This window comes from Diabrotica virgifera, chromosome 3 (assembly GCF_917563875.1).
Source record: "Diabrotica virgifera virgifera chromosome 3, PGI_DIABVI_V3a".
Lineage (NCBI taxonomy): Eukaryota > Metazoa > Arthropoda > Insecta > Coleoptera > Chrysomelidae > Diabrotica > Diabrotica virgifera.
This window is the reverse complement of record NC_065445.1, coordinates 175401524-175418960: the sequence shown is the minus strand read 5'-3', so window position 1 is coordinate 175418960 and position 17437 is coordinate 175401524. Positions and strand designations below refer to the sequence as shown.

The 17437-nt window shown below is 33.3% G+C and overlaps 1 protein-coding gene across 1 annotated transcript; it reads right to left on the bottom strand.

Annotated features, from left to right (window-relative positions):
• Positions 1-10677: 10677 nt before the first annotated feature.
• LOC126881406 (uncharacterized) lies at positions 10678-13320 on the bottom strand. Its single transcript, XM_050645670.1, has 3 exons — positions 13154-13320; positions 12733-12961; positions 10678-10846 (listed from the first exon to the last, which is right to left on the bottom strand). The coding sequence occupies exons 2-3, from the start codon at positions 12958-12960 to the stop codon at positions 10772-10774; spliced, it is 303 nt and encodes a 100-aa protein (XP_050501627.1). The 5' UTR covers position 12961; positions 13154-13320; the 3' UTR covers positions 10678-10771.
• Between the last annotated feature and the right edge of the window lie 4117 nt (positions 13321-17437).

The window sequence follows — 17437 nt, the reverse complement described above, 5'->3', positions numbered from 1 at the left end:
GTATAAAGTTAAGGATATAAACACCGAATAGCGATAAAGGTATTTATTGATAGAACCGACACTAGGGTAATTCTACCCCGGGAGTACTTCCGAACACTGACTAATTACTGATACGCGATTAGCTAAAGACTGATGTAGACTGATGAATGCTCTTTCTCTAGGCCAGATATCTTGGTTTTATAGAAGCTTAAATTGGGTCATTGGTGACACGATGCCCGCGTGATTTGTATATTTAATTAAGGTAAATAATTCTACTTTTGTCAGCACTTTCGTGTCATTTCCAAATTATATTGTTGATAATTGACCAATTTGGATCTAAACTAATAATCTACGTGTGTGAATATAAAAACAAATAAATTCGTGCAATCTACTGGGTGGTATAATTATTCTGTTCAATATCGGATATGAATTCTGAATATTTGTTATTGGACACATTTGCTGCAACTGAATACAAGGAACGGCATGACGCAGTGGGAAAAATCCTTCATCAAGAGATAGCTAACAAGCTGGGACTTCTCCAAACGGACCATCTCCCATATTATCAATACGCTCCTGAGAGTATGCTTGAGGATGGCAACTACAAGCTATACTGGGACCGCAGTGTGCTCACAGACCAAACAGTGGCACATAATAGACCAGATCTCGTACTAGTTAATAAATTAACAAGACAAACAACACTAATTGATGTGGCGATACCTAACAACAATAATCTACGTAGTAAATTTACTGAAAAGATCGCCAAGTATAGAGATCGGGAAATTCAAATATGGAGACAATGGAGAATGCAAAGTACCCAGACGATACCTATTGTTATGTCTACTACTGGAGTCATTCCGAAGACCCTCCTCGAAAGCATAAAAAAGCTGGGTCTCAATGAACATATTTATAAGACCATGCAGAAAGCTGTACTACTTGCGACGGCCAGAAGTGTAAGAAAATTTTTGGGAGATACACCTGCATTCCAAGTCACCTAGGGCTCGATAACACGGAAAGAGTCCCACCAGAGCTCAATCCTTTTGATACCGTAGGTATCTGGGATGAGTCAATTTTCCCCTCAGAGGGAGTGTGAGCCGTATGGCTAAATCTGGATAATAATAATATCGTATGGCATTTTTGCCGGGGAGATCCTTTCGGATAGTTCCAGCGCCAATTACATCTTTAACCCTGTTTCAAGTAACTAGTGTCGATGTACACTAGCCCAGGGGGACCGACGGCTTAACGTACTCTCCGAGGCACGGTGAGACGGCTCGTGTCATTATTGGAAATGAAAATGGTTTGTCTTTGGCAGGGATCGAACCCACGTCTACTGGCGTATGAGGCCAGCGTTTATGCCGTTACCCACGGCCGCTCACATTAAAAAAAAATAATAATAATTATAAATACAAAACGAGCGAGCGAGCGCGTACAGAAACTCGAAAATAATATAATGTACTACCCTGTACGAGAATCTTTTTGCATCTACGATCCACTATTCACTATGATCATAGTAAAAAATATTAGATCTTCCTTGTCGAGCCAGGCACGAATAGTCTCATTTAAACATGTATTAAAATTGCAATATAGCTCTATCTCTGTCACTTACATAGAATACTCGTAAAATCTTTCTCTTTTCAGGCGTGCCATCTAAGATTTTGGCACTAAGATTTCAATCGCTGTGAGTAGCGAGGGCTGCATTACACTACACAGTTGCCAGATTTATATAATTTATAAGGAGAAAATAAATACGCACAAACAAATGAACGGGCATTAAAACGGTTTAAAGGTAAAAAAATAAGTTTCTGCATAAAAATAAGGTAGTGCCATGGCTCCATGGCACTACTTCACCGGCCGCCACTGGAACCTAAAAGAAAACGTTTGAACAGTGCGGTCACTTTTCAGTGGCACATGCGTCGACAGTGGCGGATCAAACTTTCCACTTATGGACGGGATAAATAAATTAAAAGGTACCCTCTATCACTTCCAGAATTCAATTTTTTTTTCATTTTTTTAAGTTCTATGTGATTAACACATAAGATTCAGCGTAATTTTAACCCACCACCCCCTTCCCCTGCTTCGGGGGGAAAATCTTCATTTTTCGTTTTTATTTTATTTTTTTGGTGCGATGCAATCGATTTTAAAATTTCAAAAAATTCACACGCATAGTTGAGGCTTTTATAAAACATGTCTATTTTTATAGACCCGTAGGTGAAGTGTACATAACCTCAAAAAAAAATAAATGTTAAAATTTTTTTGAGGTAATGTACACTCAACCTACGGGTCTATAAAAATAGACATGTTTTATAACAGCCTCAACTATGCATGTAATTTTTTTGAAATTTTAAAATTGATTGCATCGCACCAAAAAAAATAAAAACGAAGAATAAAGTTTTTGATGGCGGGGAAGGGGGAAGTGGGTGGTGGGTTAAAAATACGCTAAATCTTATGTGTTAATCACGTTTTCTTTTAGGTTCTACTATTTAAGTTATAGACTCTTATCGTGCCTAAAATGATTAAGAAATTCCACCTATAGCGGCTCTTAGTCTTATTATAGGTACTTCTTTTTGGTAGGGGAGCCCAAGCGGGGATTTTTGCAGTTACTTGAGCGCGTCAGAAAATCACATGGGGAGAAACCTTGTTCCCTGTAAATGTACCACTTCCATATATATAATACTAGATCTTAATAAAGGGGAAATAGCATTGATACGTAGAAATAAAGCAAAAATAGAAAAAGACAAAAATAATACACATGATACTACAGAAAAATATAAAATGGCAAGAAGAGAAGTAAAACAAATCTGCAAAAAAAAGAAAAGAAAACATCTTGACAAACAGTTGAAAACAATAGAAGAATCATACATAAACAAGGAAATAAGAAATTTCTACCAAGAATTAAAAAAATCCCGAGGAATTGCAAAGAGTAAAACAAGTTACTGTAGAGGTAAAGACGGTGTGCTTTTAGGAGAAACCACAGAAAAATTGAATAGATGGGCGGAGTATGTTGAAGAACTATTAAATGCAAATAAACAAGCAGAACCCCAGGAAATAAAACAACATCAACAGGATAACACAGAACAAAAACGTGAAGAAGAACCTACACTACAAGAAGTAAACAAGCAATATTGAAGTAAAAAAATAACAAAAGCGCAGGAGAAAGCGGAATTCCGGCAGATATTTTTAAAGCAGGAGGAGAAAAGCTGCAAGAAAAAAATTTCCGACTAATATTAACAGTCTGGCAAAAAGAGGAAATGCCGCAACAATGGCACAATGCATGACACTCATCTGTCGAATCTACAAAAAAGGTGATGAAACAAGTTGCGAAAATTATAGAGGAATATCGCTATTAGAAGTGGCCTATAAAATAGTTGCAAAAATCATCCGAAATAGATTGCAAAAGGAGGTAAATAAGATCATTGGAGAATTCCAAGGAGGTTTTAGACCAGGAAGATCAACAACAGATCAAATATGTTTATTAAAACTAATACAGAACAACAGCTATGAACAAAATTTGGGACTACACATGTTGTTCATTGACTTTAAACAGGCTTACGGCTCAGTAGACCGAGATATGATATATATAGCAATGAGATCCTTAGGTATTTCAGGAAAGCTAGTTAAATTAGTCAGAATGACGCTCAACAATACAAAAAACAGGATAATAATGGAAGGAAATTTTTCAAAACAATTCACAGTGAATAAAGGACTGAAACAGGGTAACCCTCTATCCACAGACTTATTTAACTTGGTACTAGAGCACATAGTAAGAAGGATAAAAATTAGTACAAGCGGTACCATATTTAACAACAGACATCAGTTTATAGTTTACGCTGATGATCTAGTCATCCTAACAAGAACAAAGAATTATCTCCAAAAAATATTCCAAAAGTTCGAAGCGGAAGCAAAAAGGTATGGATTCAGAATCAACCAAGGAAAAACACAATACATGGTAATGAAAGGAGATATAAATAAAGAGGATAATTATATAAAAATGAAAGGAGAAAGAGATGAATATAAATTTAAGGAAGTATCAGAATTCGAATACCTGGGAGTGACTGTAACCAATACTGGAAGGGAAGAAAAAGAAATAGATAAAAGATTATTGAAGGGAAGTTGAGTTGTTGGTGCCTTAAACACGATATTAAAAGCAAAAAATGTATCAATAAACGCGAAAATCAGAATGTACGAAACGATAATACGGCCCACAGTGTTGTATGCAAGCGAAAAGTGGGTAATGAACCAATAAGAGGAGAAGAAGATGCAGATATGGGAAAGGAAGGTCCTGAGAAAGATTTTTGGAGGTATACAGATAGCGAAGAAAACCTGGAGGAGACGAACAAATGAAGAAGTAATGAGGATGTATGGGAGAGCAAAAATAAAGACAACAATACGAGCCCAAAGAGTTAGATGGCTGGGACCAGTGCCGGATTTAGGGTATTTGCGGCTCTAGGCCAAATTACCCCGAGCGGCCCCCGAAAACTTGACGATTATGTAATAAAGCATAAAGACTTAATAATAATAATAATAATAATAATTAAAACGTTTATTTTAATTTTACTTTTTAAAATTCGTAATACATTCTACCGCATACTTTTAAGCCATACGGACGTGTCTAGTAGTAATCGTATTTGGTTTAATAGCTTGTTAATTAGTTCTAGTTTTTTCTTTTTGTTTTGGTGATCGTTTAAAAATAAATACATAAATTGTGTGTTTTTAAATAAATAGACCCCGTAATGGGGGATAAAAATCTAAAGACGTCCTCTTTGACGAAAGAAATTGATATGGACGTGTCTAGTGGAAATAGTGTATTGGAAAATAGTGGTGAAACAACTCAGGAAAAAGATGATTTACAGTCCAAGGAAAAGGAGATAAAACATTTTACTTTGCAGTCAGATAAGTACAATTTAAATAATATCTGGGTATATATTGAAAGAATTGGTGATTTAAGTAATTTATCAAGATTACACCCCATGGTTTTAGGGGATTTATTATTTAAAAAGTTAAAATTTACTCACATACAGCAAATACGCAGGATTGGGAAGAATAGGATAAAAGTCTTATTAAATTCTCGTTTAGATGCTAACAACTTAGTAAATAATAAGTCTCTAAAAGAACATGATTTGCGAGCATATATACCAAATCACTTGTTAGAAGTGAAGTGGTTGGTAAGAGACGTGGATACGACGTTTGATGTTAATTATCTTTTAGAGAATATTGAATGCACGTCAAAAGTTTTAAATATATATAGAACCAAACGTAGGATTCAAAAAGAAAATACAATATAATATGTAGATAAGAAAACTGTAGTCATTACTTTTGAGGGAAATATTGTACCCAGTTTCGTTGCTTTCAATCGTGTTTATTTTCCTGTTGAGCATTTTGTTGGTAGGGTTGTTCAATGTTACCGGTGCCTGAGATTTGAGCACGTCTCTAAGCAGTGTAAAAGCTCACAGGAATCCTGTATACAGTGTGGTGAAATAAAAAATCCAGATCATAAATGTGAGAAAAGTATGTTTTGCATTCACTGTAAAAATAGTAAACATGTAACAATATCTAAAAACTGCCCTTTTTATGAAAAGCAGAAGAAAATCAAGACCATTATGATAGAGCAAAAAACTACCTTTTTAGAAGCAAAATTGTATTGCGAAAATTCATTCTCCGGCCAAATCAGTCACAATCCTTTTTCTGTTCTTTCAAGTTATGATAAAGAATTTCCCACACTCCCTGTAAAGAACAATAATGTTTCTTTAAATCGACCTAATATAAGTATGAAACAAACCCAATTTTCAACACACCGTCAAACTATTTCTAGTAGTGAAAACCTTCCTGCAGCAAAGAAAAGAAAAGCCAACACCCCTCCTATGCAATCACCAGCACATCAACCACATTTTCCATTCACATTTGGACCCTCACAACCCTTACCTCCTAACCCATACAAACCAAACTATGGAAAAACTGACAACAAAAATGAATTAGCTAAATGTGTGTCATATTTTATAATCAATCTTTTAAGTAACATTCGTACATTGGAAGACATAAAAACAATAGACGATAAAACAATAATTTCAGGTTTAGAACAAGTATTGGATAAAGTAGATAATAGTAAATTTTAATGTCTCTTAAAAATACTTTTAAAATAAGTCAATGGAATGCTAGATCTGCGGTTGCCAATAAAGGTAGCTTAATGAATTATTTAAACAAAGAAAAAATAGATATTCTCCTCTTAAGTGAAACATGGTTTAAAAGAAATTTGCAGTATCGATTTAATGGTTACAATCTTACCAGAAATGATCGCCAAGATGGTTTTGGCGGTGTGGGTATATTAATTCATAATTCAATTTCTTTTAGTGAATTAAACTTAAATTGTAATTTTAATAAGGATATTCAAGTTTGTGGTACAAAGATTAAATATGGAAAAAGTGAATTAAGCATATTATCTATATACAGATCACCTAAAAGTAAGAGCACAGTAGATGATTGGAAAAATATTTTTTCGGAAGTCAGTAAACCAGCAATTATAGGTGGAGACTTCAACGCATATCATGCAATCTGGGGATCGACTTTTAATAACGCAGTTGGAAAACAACTTATAACAGTTGCAGATGACTTGGATTATATAGTAATGAATAATGGTGAACCAACTATTTTTACCCGACCTGACCAAAATACTTCAGCCATTGATGTAACTTTTGTTTCGCCTGAACTAACTAGTAAAATAAACTGGTCCGTCTATCCTGACACTTTAGGTTCAAACCATTTTATCATCAACATGGAAATAAATTGCCAGAATAAAAATGAGGAGATTAACCCTGCGAGCAAGTGGAACGTAAAAAAGGCCAACTGGTATTTATATACATCTTGTGTAGAACAATTTTTTGATAAGCAATACCAAATGGAAAATATATCAGAAAAATACAATTTCTTAATAGATGGGATCAACCAGGCAGCAGAAATTTCAATTACACGGTACAAACCTTTTAAAAACAAAATTCGAACCCCTCCCCCCTGGTGGAATAGAGATTGTGACAAAATCATCAGTGAGAGACAAGAATCACTTTCAAATTATAAACACAATTCGAATTTTGAGAACTATTTGAAATGCCAAGAGACCATAGCAAACGGTAAGAAAAAACTGAAAGCAATCGCAAAGCAAAGTTGGAAAAATTTTGTCTCCACCCTTAACAAAAATACTTCATCCAAAAATCCATCATCATCCTTATGGAATCAAGCCAGGAAAATAAACAGAAAACCAATATCGAATACAAATTGCTTTGACAGTACATTAGAGGAAGAATTTTTTGACCAGATAGCACCACCATCTGTTAAACCACGAGAAATTATAATACCTACTACAAAAAATAATGAAAAGGAATTTTTACTAGAACCATTTAAAATCGCTGAGTTAGAATATGCACTCAAAAACAGATGCAACACAAGCCCAGGATTAGACAATATTAAATATCCTATGATTCAATTTCTTCCTAAAATTGCTAAACTCTTTTTATTAGATATATTTAACGACATAATTATTAATAATTCAGTTATTTATGAATTTAAAGAAGTAATTATTATTCCTATTCTCAAACCAGGTAAAAATTCCAACTTAGCAGATTCGTATAGACCCATTTCCCTTATGTCTTGTTTACTAAAAACATTAGAACGAATGATCAAACATAGACTAGAATGGTGGTTAGATAGGAATAACTTACTTCCAGAATTTCAATTTGGATACAAAAAAGGATGTGGTTCTATAGACGCTATAGTCTAGTAAAATAAAATTACACTACATGTAAATCAAAATGTAAATTCGTACAGGTTGAAACAAATTTTATACCAAAGTTTAGGTGGGTACAAAAGATATTTTCAAGAAAGTATCCAAATCATACAAGGGGATCATTGTTTAAATAATTAAAAAGGGGTCATTTTTACAAAAAAATTACTTTTTTAACTGCTGAGGTCATTCAATTACTAATGAAGGTCTATAGGATTGTTTTCTGTAAAGTTGAAGGGTAAATTTTTCACATAAGTCTTACTAAATTAAATTTGACCCCCTATTTATTTAAATAATTATACATAAATCTTTAAAAACAAATTTGCAAAAAATTATTTTTAGCGTTTTAAATAAGCACTATAAGATATCTTGTTTTACAGGATAAGTTGTGCTATGTTATCAGTATTAAGCAAAAAAAAATTTGTCGAAAAATATTAAATATTTTTTGAGATATTGAATTTGTTTATTAAATGTTACTATATTTTCAATTGCAAAAACGCGGTTGTTGCCAAAGAAATATTCACCTGTATTAAATCTTATTATTTTTATTTTTATGTATATTTTCGATAAATGTATTGATAAATTTAAATTTCAATTAAACTGCCCCCTAAAATTGCATTTGAAAATAATTCAAATTTGTTTATAAATTGTTGTTTTAATAACGTCGCGGTGATTAAATATTTTAAAATGCCGTTTCGATAATTGGGTTCCTGGGAATTTTTCACTAATTAACAAATTTTTTTGTCTTTTTTTCCTCTTCTTTTTTTTTCTTGGCATTGTATTACTACGGGCCCTTTTTGGGTTAAGTTTCATTAAGAATGTCGAATCTCTAAGTTGTAGATTCTAGACCTAAAAATATCAAGATTGGTCTAAAATCACTTAAACGAAATGTGGCTACTTACTGAGTTACAGGGTGTTTTATTTAAAAATTTAAAAATTATTTTCACCAAGTACTTTCAAACTATTTGACGTATCCTTATCATACTTTACAAAAAGTGTAAGTACTATACAGTCTACTAAATTGTGATAAATAAAAGTTCCTAGCTACCACCAGAGGCGTACGACAGGGGCCAGTTAATGGTTGACCCTTCCCAAATTCTACGCCACTGAGGGAATTACTATTTTAGCGAAATTTTTCGATTCTCCAATACTTTCTATGTAAATAATATACTCTTTACTGGTAATGATTAAGTCATTAGTTTTCGAGATATTGGACGTTAAAAATGAAACGGCATAGTTATTTTGATTAATTCATTCATTCATTTTAAACTTCCAATATCTCTCAAACTGATGACTTTATCAATACCAATAAAGTTATTTACATACAAAGTATTGGAGAATCGAAAAATTTCGCTACATTAGTAATTCACTCAGTGGCGTAGAATTTGGGAAGGGTCAATCATTCACTATCCCCTGTCGTACGTCTCTGGCACTAGCTAGAAACGTTTATTAATCACAATTTAATAGGGTGTATAATAGCCACACTTTCTGCCAAGTATGATAAGGATACGTCAAATAGTTTTAAAGTACTTGGTAACAATAATTTTTAAATTTTTAAACAAAACACCCTGTAACTCAGTAAGTAGCCACATTTTATTTAAAAGATTTTAGTTAAATCTCAATATTTTTAGGTCTAGAATCTACAACTCAGAGATTCGATATTCTTAATAAAATTAACCCTAAAAGGGCCCGTAGTAATATAACTCCAAGAAGAAAAAGAAGAAGAAAAAACGACAAAAAAATTTTGTTAATTAGTAAAAAAATCCCAGGAACCCAATGATTGAAACGGCATTTCAAAATACTTAATCCCCGCGACGTTATTAAAAAAACAAATTATAAACAAATTTGAATAATTTTCAAATGCCATTTTAGGGGGGAGTTTAACTGAAATTTGAATTTATCAATACATTTATCGAAAATATACATAAAAATAAAAATATTGAGATCTTAAGCAGGTGAATATTTCTTTGGCAACAACCGCGTTTTTGCAATTGAAAATATAGTAATATTTAAAAAACAAACTCAATATCTCAAAAACTATTAAATATTTTTCGACCAATTTTTTTTGCTTGATACTGATAACATAGCGCAATTTAGTCTGTAAAATAAGATATTTTATAGTGCTTATTTAAAACGCTAAAAATAATTTTTTGCAAATTTGTTTTTAAAGTTTTATATATAATTATTTAAATAAATAGGGGGTCAAATTTAATTTAGTAAGTCTTATGAGAAATATTTACTCTTAAACTTTGCAGAAAAAAATCCTATAGACCTTCGTTGGTAATTGAATGACCTCAGCAGTTAAAAAAGTAATTTTTTTGCAAAAATGACCCCTTTTTAATTATTTAAACAATGATCCCCTTGTATGATTTGGATACTTTCTTGAAAATATCTTTTGTACCCACCTAAACTTTGATATAAAATTTGTTTTAACCTGTACGAATTTACATATTGACTTTTTTTTATTTTATTAGGCTACTATTGCTACATTAGTAACAGACATTCAGGATACATTTACCAATAATACATATCTACCTACAATATGTTTAAATATAGAAGGTGCATATAATAGTGTGTGTCTTGACATCCTAATGGAAAGAATGATTAGAAATTTTCACATACCAGCTGCATTAGCGAAAACCATACTCAACTTTTACACTTGCAGAAAAATTTATCTGAGATCTAATAATAATAGACTGATAGGTCCTCGATATAATAACCTAGGACTTCCACAGGGGTCAGTTTTAAGCCCTCTATTATTTAATCTGTATACAGCTGACTTACACAATATTTCAATGGTAAATAACAGCTTTAATATAAGTGATCCAAGGTAAGTGAGCCAAATATTGCCACCTTAACGTTTGGTCGTAAATAAAACATACATTTTTATTAATAAATGAAAACAAATTTGGGTAGTAGTAAAGAAATGTATTGCCTTTAACAATATAGTTTAATTATATCAAAAAACTGAACAGAAACTAAATAAAGAATACTTTTTTATTGAGGTTACGAATGGCAATATTAGGACTACAGCTCTCCTATTGTTGCCACCCATGTCAATATTACGCACTGCAGAACTGCAATTAAAAGTAACACACTTTTCTGAAAAAAAAAGACAATTAAGTAATATAAACTTAATAAACATGTCTGTTAAATATAACTTAAGAACATTGAGGGCAAATAAAGTTTTCTTTGTCCTCTTTAGTTAGTCCTACACAGGCCTCGTGAACATATCGACAGCACACTATACACAAGCGCATATCTTCTTTACTGCAGACTTTACAAAGGAAACAAAACCACGATTCTTCTTTTCTTGATATTTTTGGCACACTGCTTGTTGTTTTTTTGACAACTTTAACTGGATTAACCAATTTTGATTTTGGTGCGAACAAATCTTTGGTAACTTGCTGGGCTTTGCTGTTTAAAGCGGGCTTCCTCTTCACGGTGGGTAATTTAATTTCCGGTGTTATCAGCAATCCTGTATCTTTAAAGGAACTGTTTAAGCATTTGGAGTCAGAAGTTGTTACTTGGTTAGACCCCGGAATACATTTTTTGTTTCTTTTGTAACCGTATTGCCTGTCTGTTTATATTTTAATTCTCTTAGTGGACTGCCATCTTCAGAGCTGCTGCTCCTTTTAGATCTTTTCATTGGTTCATCTTCACTAGAGACATCATCAAGTGAGTCATCGTGAAGACTAAAATCCGATAATGATTCATTACTTGAGACAGAAATTAAGCGCTTCTTTTTTTTGTTATTAGTTTTTTCTAGCACTTTATATCCGCTTGTACTCACCTCGTTTTTATCTGCGGGTTCAATTGACTTGCTAGAACTTCTAACGACATCTGATAAATCTTGGCAAGTACTGTGGTTTACTATGTCTTCTTCTCTGTGCTTCTTTTTTTTTGTTATTAGTTTTTTCTGGTACTTTATATCCGCTTGTACTCGCCTCGTTTTTATCTGCGGGTTCAATCGACTTGCTAGAACTTCTAACGACATCTGCTAAATCTTGGGAAGTACTGTGGTTTACTATGTCTTCTTCTCTGTGGGTGATCAAACTTGGTGCAAAGGCAGCTTCAGGTATAGCGTCTGGCCTAAACGGATAAATACCGGTGGCTGCAAAACCGGAGATAATGTTTAATGGTGTCATTGCTTTTAGCCAAACTGGAGTAAAAATGTGTCCAAACCTCATTTTGGTGATCGTTATGCCAGGGTTTGTTGTTAAAAACTGTAGGACTTCTTGGTCCCAAAATGTCTCAAAGCTTTTAAACACTGATTTATCCATAGGTTGCAGCTCGTGTGATGTGTTGCTAGGAAGACAAAACAAAGTTATGTCCAGGCGATTAGCTGCTTCAATTATGGAAATATCTAGGTGACTTTTAGCTCCATCAAATATTAGTAGGGTAGGACCAGTGTTTTTGAATGAAGACAAATGGTCAAGCCAAGAAATAAATGCTTCACATGTCATACCTTTATTTGTGACAATAGCTTTTGAGCCAGTGGGCAAGTGATCAGACCATTCAGGTTTAAACCTTTGCCCTTTAAATAGCACAAAAGGTGGTATCGCTTAACCAAGTGCATTTCCGCAACCTACAATTGACACGTTTTCTCCGTGTTCGGGTGCGGTTAAATGTACCCGTTTTGCTCCCTTTCCAGCAAAAACAATTTGTTGCTTATGGATTGTCAATATGCACCCTTTTTCGTCAATATTATATTTGCTACCAGGTTTGTCAAATAGATTTAGCTTTTCTATGGTATCTCTCAATTTATGAAAGTAGTCGACGATTGTTTTATTCATTTTTTGGGCTCGAGCCATATTCATTTGTTGAGCTTTTCGCCGAGCTACGTCTGGATGCCTGCACAAGAATAACTTAAGCCACTTTCTACCAGCTTTATTTGACTCTTTAGAAAATGGATTTGGAATGCGATTTATTATAGCGAAAGAAAACACACTTTTCATTAAAACCTTGCTAGTAATAGGCATTCCTACCTCAGCTAATCTGTGAATCTTTTCCACAAGATCATTTTCTTGTGCTGCAGATAACACCGGTGACCTTCCAAGCTTTTTTACTGGATTTTGCGTTCTGTGATGAAGACCTAGCGTTGAGCGAGGAATGTTGTAACTCTTGGCAGCACCTTTGATGGACATTCCGTCCGCTATGGCTTGCAGCGCCGAGCGTAGATCTTCTTTTGACCATGGAGCTCGTTTTCTTGGCATTCTGCAAAAAAGTTTAATGTTTAGTCCCTAATATTGCCATTAGTCCCTAATATTGCCACTGGCAATAATAGGAAATATTAGCGATGGCAATATTAGGAACAAATGGCATGCAGAGAAAAACATCCGTAACTTAAAATTACATTTGAAATAATTAATGGAATTCATAAAATAAGAACCACTGGAGTGTACTTACCTAAATGTAATTAAAAAAATCCAGGCAACTTTAATATGTCTCGCGTAGGGTCAACGAAAAAAACAGGTGTATTTATACCGCAGACACCAAAAACAAATAGCGTGCTCCTTCATCCGACGATTACTATAGACTAAAACCGCCGAATAAAAAACGGGTTGCTAATAGACAGGGACACTCGCTACTGTTGTTACCTTATTTGCAGCGTCGATAATATCTGTGATATAGGGAGTGGCAGTATCAGGAACAGTGGCAATATTTGGCGAACCTACCTTAATACAATATGCTGATGATTTTCTGATATACTCATCTTCCAAATCATACGAAAAGTGTTTACAGATTTTAGGAAAAATGGACGACTTCTCTAATAGCTGGTTCAAAGAAAATGGATTTGAAATAGCACCAAGCAAATCCAGTAAATGTATTTTCACGAGACATAATCTCCCAGAAATAGACAAAATACATTTTGTCGCCTCTTTTGTCGACAAAATACCTCTGTGCCTCAATTAAATATTTAGGGATGATTCTTGACCGTAAATTAACTTGGAAGCTACACATCGAATTCATGTTAAACAGATGCAACAAGGGATTAAATTTCCTTAAAGCAATTTCTAAAACTTGGTGGGGAGCCGATGTAGAAACGGCATTGCTTTTTTATCGATCGTACATAAGATCAATCATCGATTATGGATGTGTTTTGTATGGTTCAGCAGCTAAGTATATCTTGGGAAAAATAGATGTGTTTCAAAATACAATATTACGTATTTGCCTGGGTACTATGAAGTCAACTCCAACCAATTCGTTATATGTTGAATCTCTTGAATTTCCATTGAGATATAGAAGACAATATCTTAGTCAAAAATTTCTGATTAATATTTGTCATAGAAACTCCTCTCTCTACTCCAATATTAGCAAACTTAATAATGCAGATTTAATAAATAAATATTGGATCCACAAGAACTCCCCTCCACTTTGTGAGGCTTTTAGGAATCTCTCATATTGCGATTACACCAACTCACATACATATAACAGCTCAAACTTTGAAGATTTTGATGCTTTTTTGGAAACTATTACGGTAATTAAACCAAGGTACCATGTAAATACTGCAATCAGCTTCAATATTTTAAGAAATTTATTAGAAAACTGGCCAGAATCAACAGTTATTTACACAGATGCATCAAAGTCTTCTTTTGGCACTGGATGCGCTTTTTATATCCCCTCAAAAAGTATAGAAAACATGTTTACACTGGATCATAATTTTTCAATTTTTAATGCTGAAGCCATAGCAATTTATGAAGCATTAAAGCATTTTAAGAGTTTCAATGACAGCTCCGCAACAATTGCGTCTGATTCTTTGTCGGTTCTTTTAGCCATTGAGACTATGTTTTTACCCAGTAAAAACACAAATATTTACATTCTTCTAATTAAAAAATTATTTTTGAATTACACCATGAGCAAAGAACAGTTAGATTTTTGTGGATTAAAGCTCACATAGGGCTCGAGTATAATGAGCATGTAGATACATTAGCTAAGAAAGCCATTGCTTCTGGTGTGAAAACAGATTATAAGCTCTGCCTCCCAGATGTATTTATAAAAATCAAGAATGATCTAAACAAACAGTGGAAACAAGAATATTATGAATATAGTCAACACTCCAAGTCACAATATGCACTGATACAACCCACAATCCCGAGTGAATTTTGGTTTAAAAATTACTCTGTCCCACGTAGATACATTACATCTATTATCAGAATGAGATATGGACACGCGTGTTATCCAGCCCATCTAGCAAAACTTAGAATTTTAAGTTCCAATTTATGTGAAGATTGTCAAAAAGAAGCAGATTTAAACTATATTTTCTTTGAATGTACAAAATATATACAACAAACTGATGACTTAATAAAAAATTTAATCAATCATAAAATCCTTAACATTTGCTACCTTTTGTCATTAAATAATAAAACCGTATATGACTATTTAACAGAATTTATTTCAAAAAGTAACCTTAAATTGTGAGCACAGTTAAACTAGTAACTTTGTTTTACCCCATTTGTTTAAAACCTTCTTTCCGTGACCCAGTCTAGTTTGTGTATTAATTTAATGTCTTGATGGGTCCCTAGACGAGAAGCGAGTAACCATGTTATTCCTTACTGATAATCAAATAGGTATTGTGATAATTACTTTCTTTTCTTTGCTTTAGGAAGAACTTAAAAAAGTTGTGAGTGGCTGAATGGCAAAAGCCTATGCCAAAAAAAAATTCGTAATACAAGGCATAACATAAATGAATAGAAATGCCTCTAATTACTAATTAAATAATCTTGGTTTGCAAATTTGGCTAAAGCCCCAAAACAGCTTTAAGAATTTCTATATTTATAAAAATTTCGAAAAAGAAGAAAGAATTCTATATTTATAGAAGCCTTTGAGATGTTGGATTTTCGAAGGATGCTGAAGATCTCTTTAAGACCAACAACGAGGTGCTGAGAAGAATGGAGACTGAGAGAGAATATTGTAAAAAACAGAAAAACGAGTTATCTAGGAAATAATTTACATAGGAGAAAGATACAACTTTTTACGACTCATAATGAAAGGGAAAGTGGAAGGAAGAAGAGGTTCAGGAAGAAGAAAATACTCCTGACTGAAGAACGTGATAGACTGGACAGGCATAAACACACATTCGATACTAAGAACCGCTCAAGATAGAGAACAATTTGCTGTAGTTATAGCCAACCTTCAGTAATGGAGAAGGTACCTTAAGAAGAAGATAGAAAATATATACTTAATTCAAAATGTTAGCAAACAGTAGTTATTTGTAAAATTATTAATATTGCTAAAATTATTATATTATAAATAATTAGTATTGTAGTTAATTGTTAAAATTAAACACCATTTGTTTCATTCCGAGGGAAAAGTACAGATGACAAGAAAAAACTAAAAAAAGCCGAGTCGAAAAGACATTATAAGTAAAAGAACACGCAAAATAATATGAACTGTACTGGTAATAGGCTACGGTACTGAAAAATAAAAATATTAATGTCTGGTTGCACCAACAAATCTTAAGCTCCAGCTTAACCCAGCTCAGCTTATAGATAGGGCCGATTTAAGTGTCACATACGTTGCACCATAATTTTCAATTCTTATCAATTCAATCCACATGACAATCCATTGTGGCAAGCTGAAAATTGATCTAAAACTCAATGGTGCAACGCATATGTTTCGTTAATGTACGCCTTAAGCTTAAGATCTGTTGGTGCAACCAGACATAAGAATACAACAAATAAACTTCTAGATCGTTCAATTCATTATTCATTATTCTCTTGCAATAAATATCATATCTAAACTCTAAAAACTCACTTTTCTAGCTTTTTTGGCTGCAAAATCTTTAATCAAATTTTTAAAGTCTAAGGCTTGAAGATGCTCAGCATTTGAAACAAAACTGGCCGAACTAGACAATCTAGAATCTTCGTCAGAAGTCGAGTTACTCAAGTAGTTTTTGATTCTTTTCAACACGCTGGATGATCTTTCTCCAGATGCATTAGATGTCATCATGCATAGTAGAATGCGCAAAGCCGTGTCCATATTCGCAAATAATTTTGTTACCTGTTTTTCATGAATGATTTTCAGATACTCCAAAGTGTATTTCTCGAAGGCTTGGTAATCTTGTCATGAGATTCTCTTTCTTCATCAAATATACCTTCAACAAAGCCTTTGAACTGTACACACTCTTCTCCAAAGTCGCCATCTATGTCGATTCGATACTTTTTAGTCAAAATATAAACGTTTACCCCGATTTCTTCATTGGAAATTGATGATAAGTTGTTTTAAATACATATTCTTCATTAAGACTGAAATAAACTTCGGACCTTTCACTCAATTCTGAATAAAGCGTGTCAATTACAACATTGAATCTTTAAGTTTTCTTTGCCATTAAAGTGGGGTTCAGTGGATTTATCTTCTTTGTCTTAGCCAGGGAGAGCTTTTCTTTTCAGGCGTCTTTTTATTTCAAGAATATAGGTTTCATTTTTAGACAACTCTTTTCCTCGTTTTTCATAGGAATCAAAGTTGTCTCTCAGACTCAATGCATACTCCTTTAGAGATTTGTATGTTGCAAGTCACCTTCAAGTCTGTAGCATTATTAATGTTTTGCTACTCTTATCAAAACGTTGTAAAATACCGTACCACGTGTTTAGTAGAATAGTCGTTCTCTTATTTGAAACATTTTTTACTGATTTCAATTCAATTAGTAAAATTTTCTTACCAAAACAGTTTTTCTTTTACAAAACGTTGCGG

Bases quoted from the DNA above. Each gene is read 5' to 3' on its own strand.
- LOC126881406 (XM_050645670.1), bottom strand. From the start codon at position 12,960: ATGCCAAGAAAACGAGCTCCATGGTCAAAAGAAGATCTACGCTCGGCG. The intron at 10,847-12,732 runs GTAGGAATGCCT...TTTTTTTTTCAG, and splicing joins AGATTCACAGATTAGCTGAG to AAAAGTGTGTTACTTTTAAT.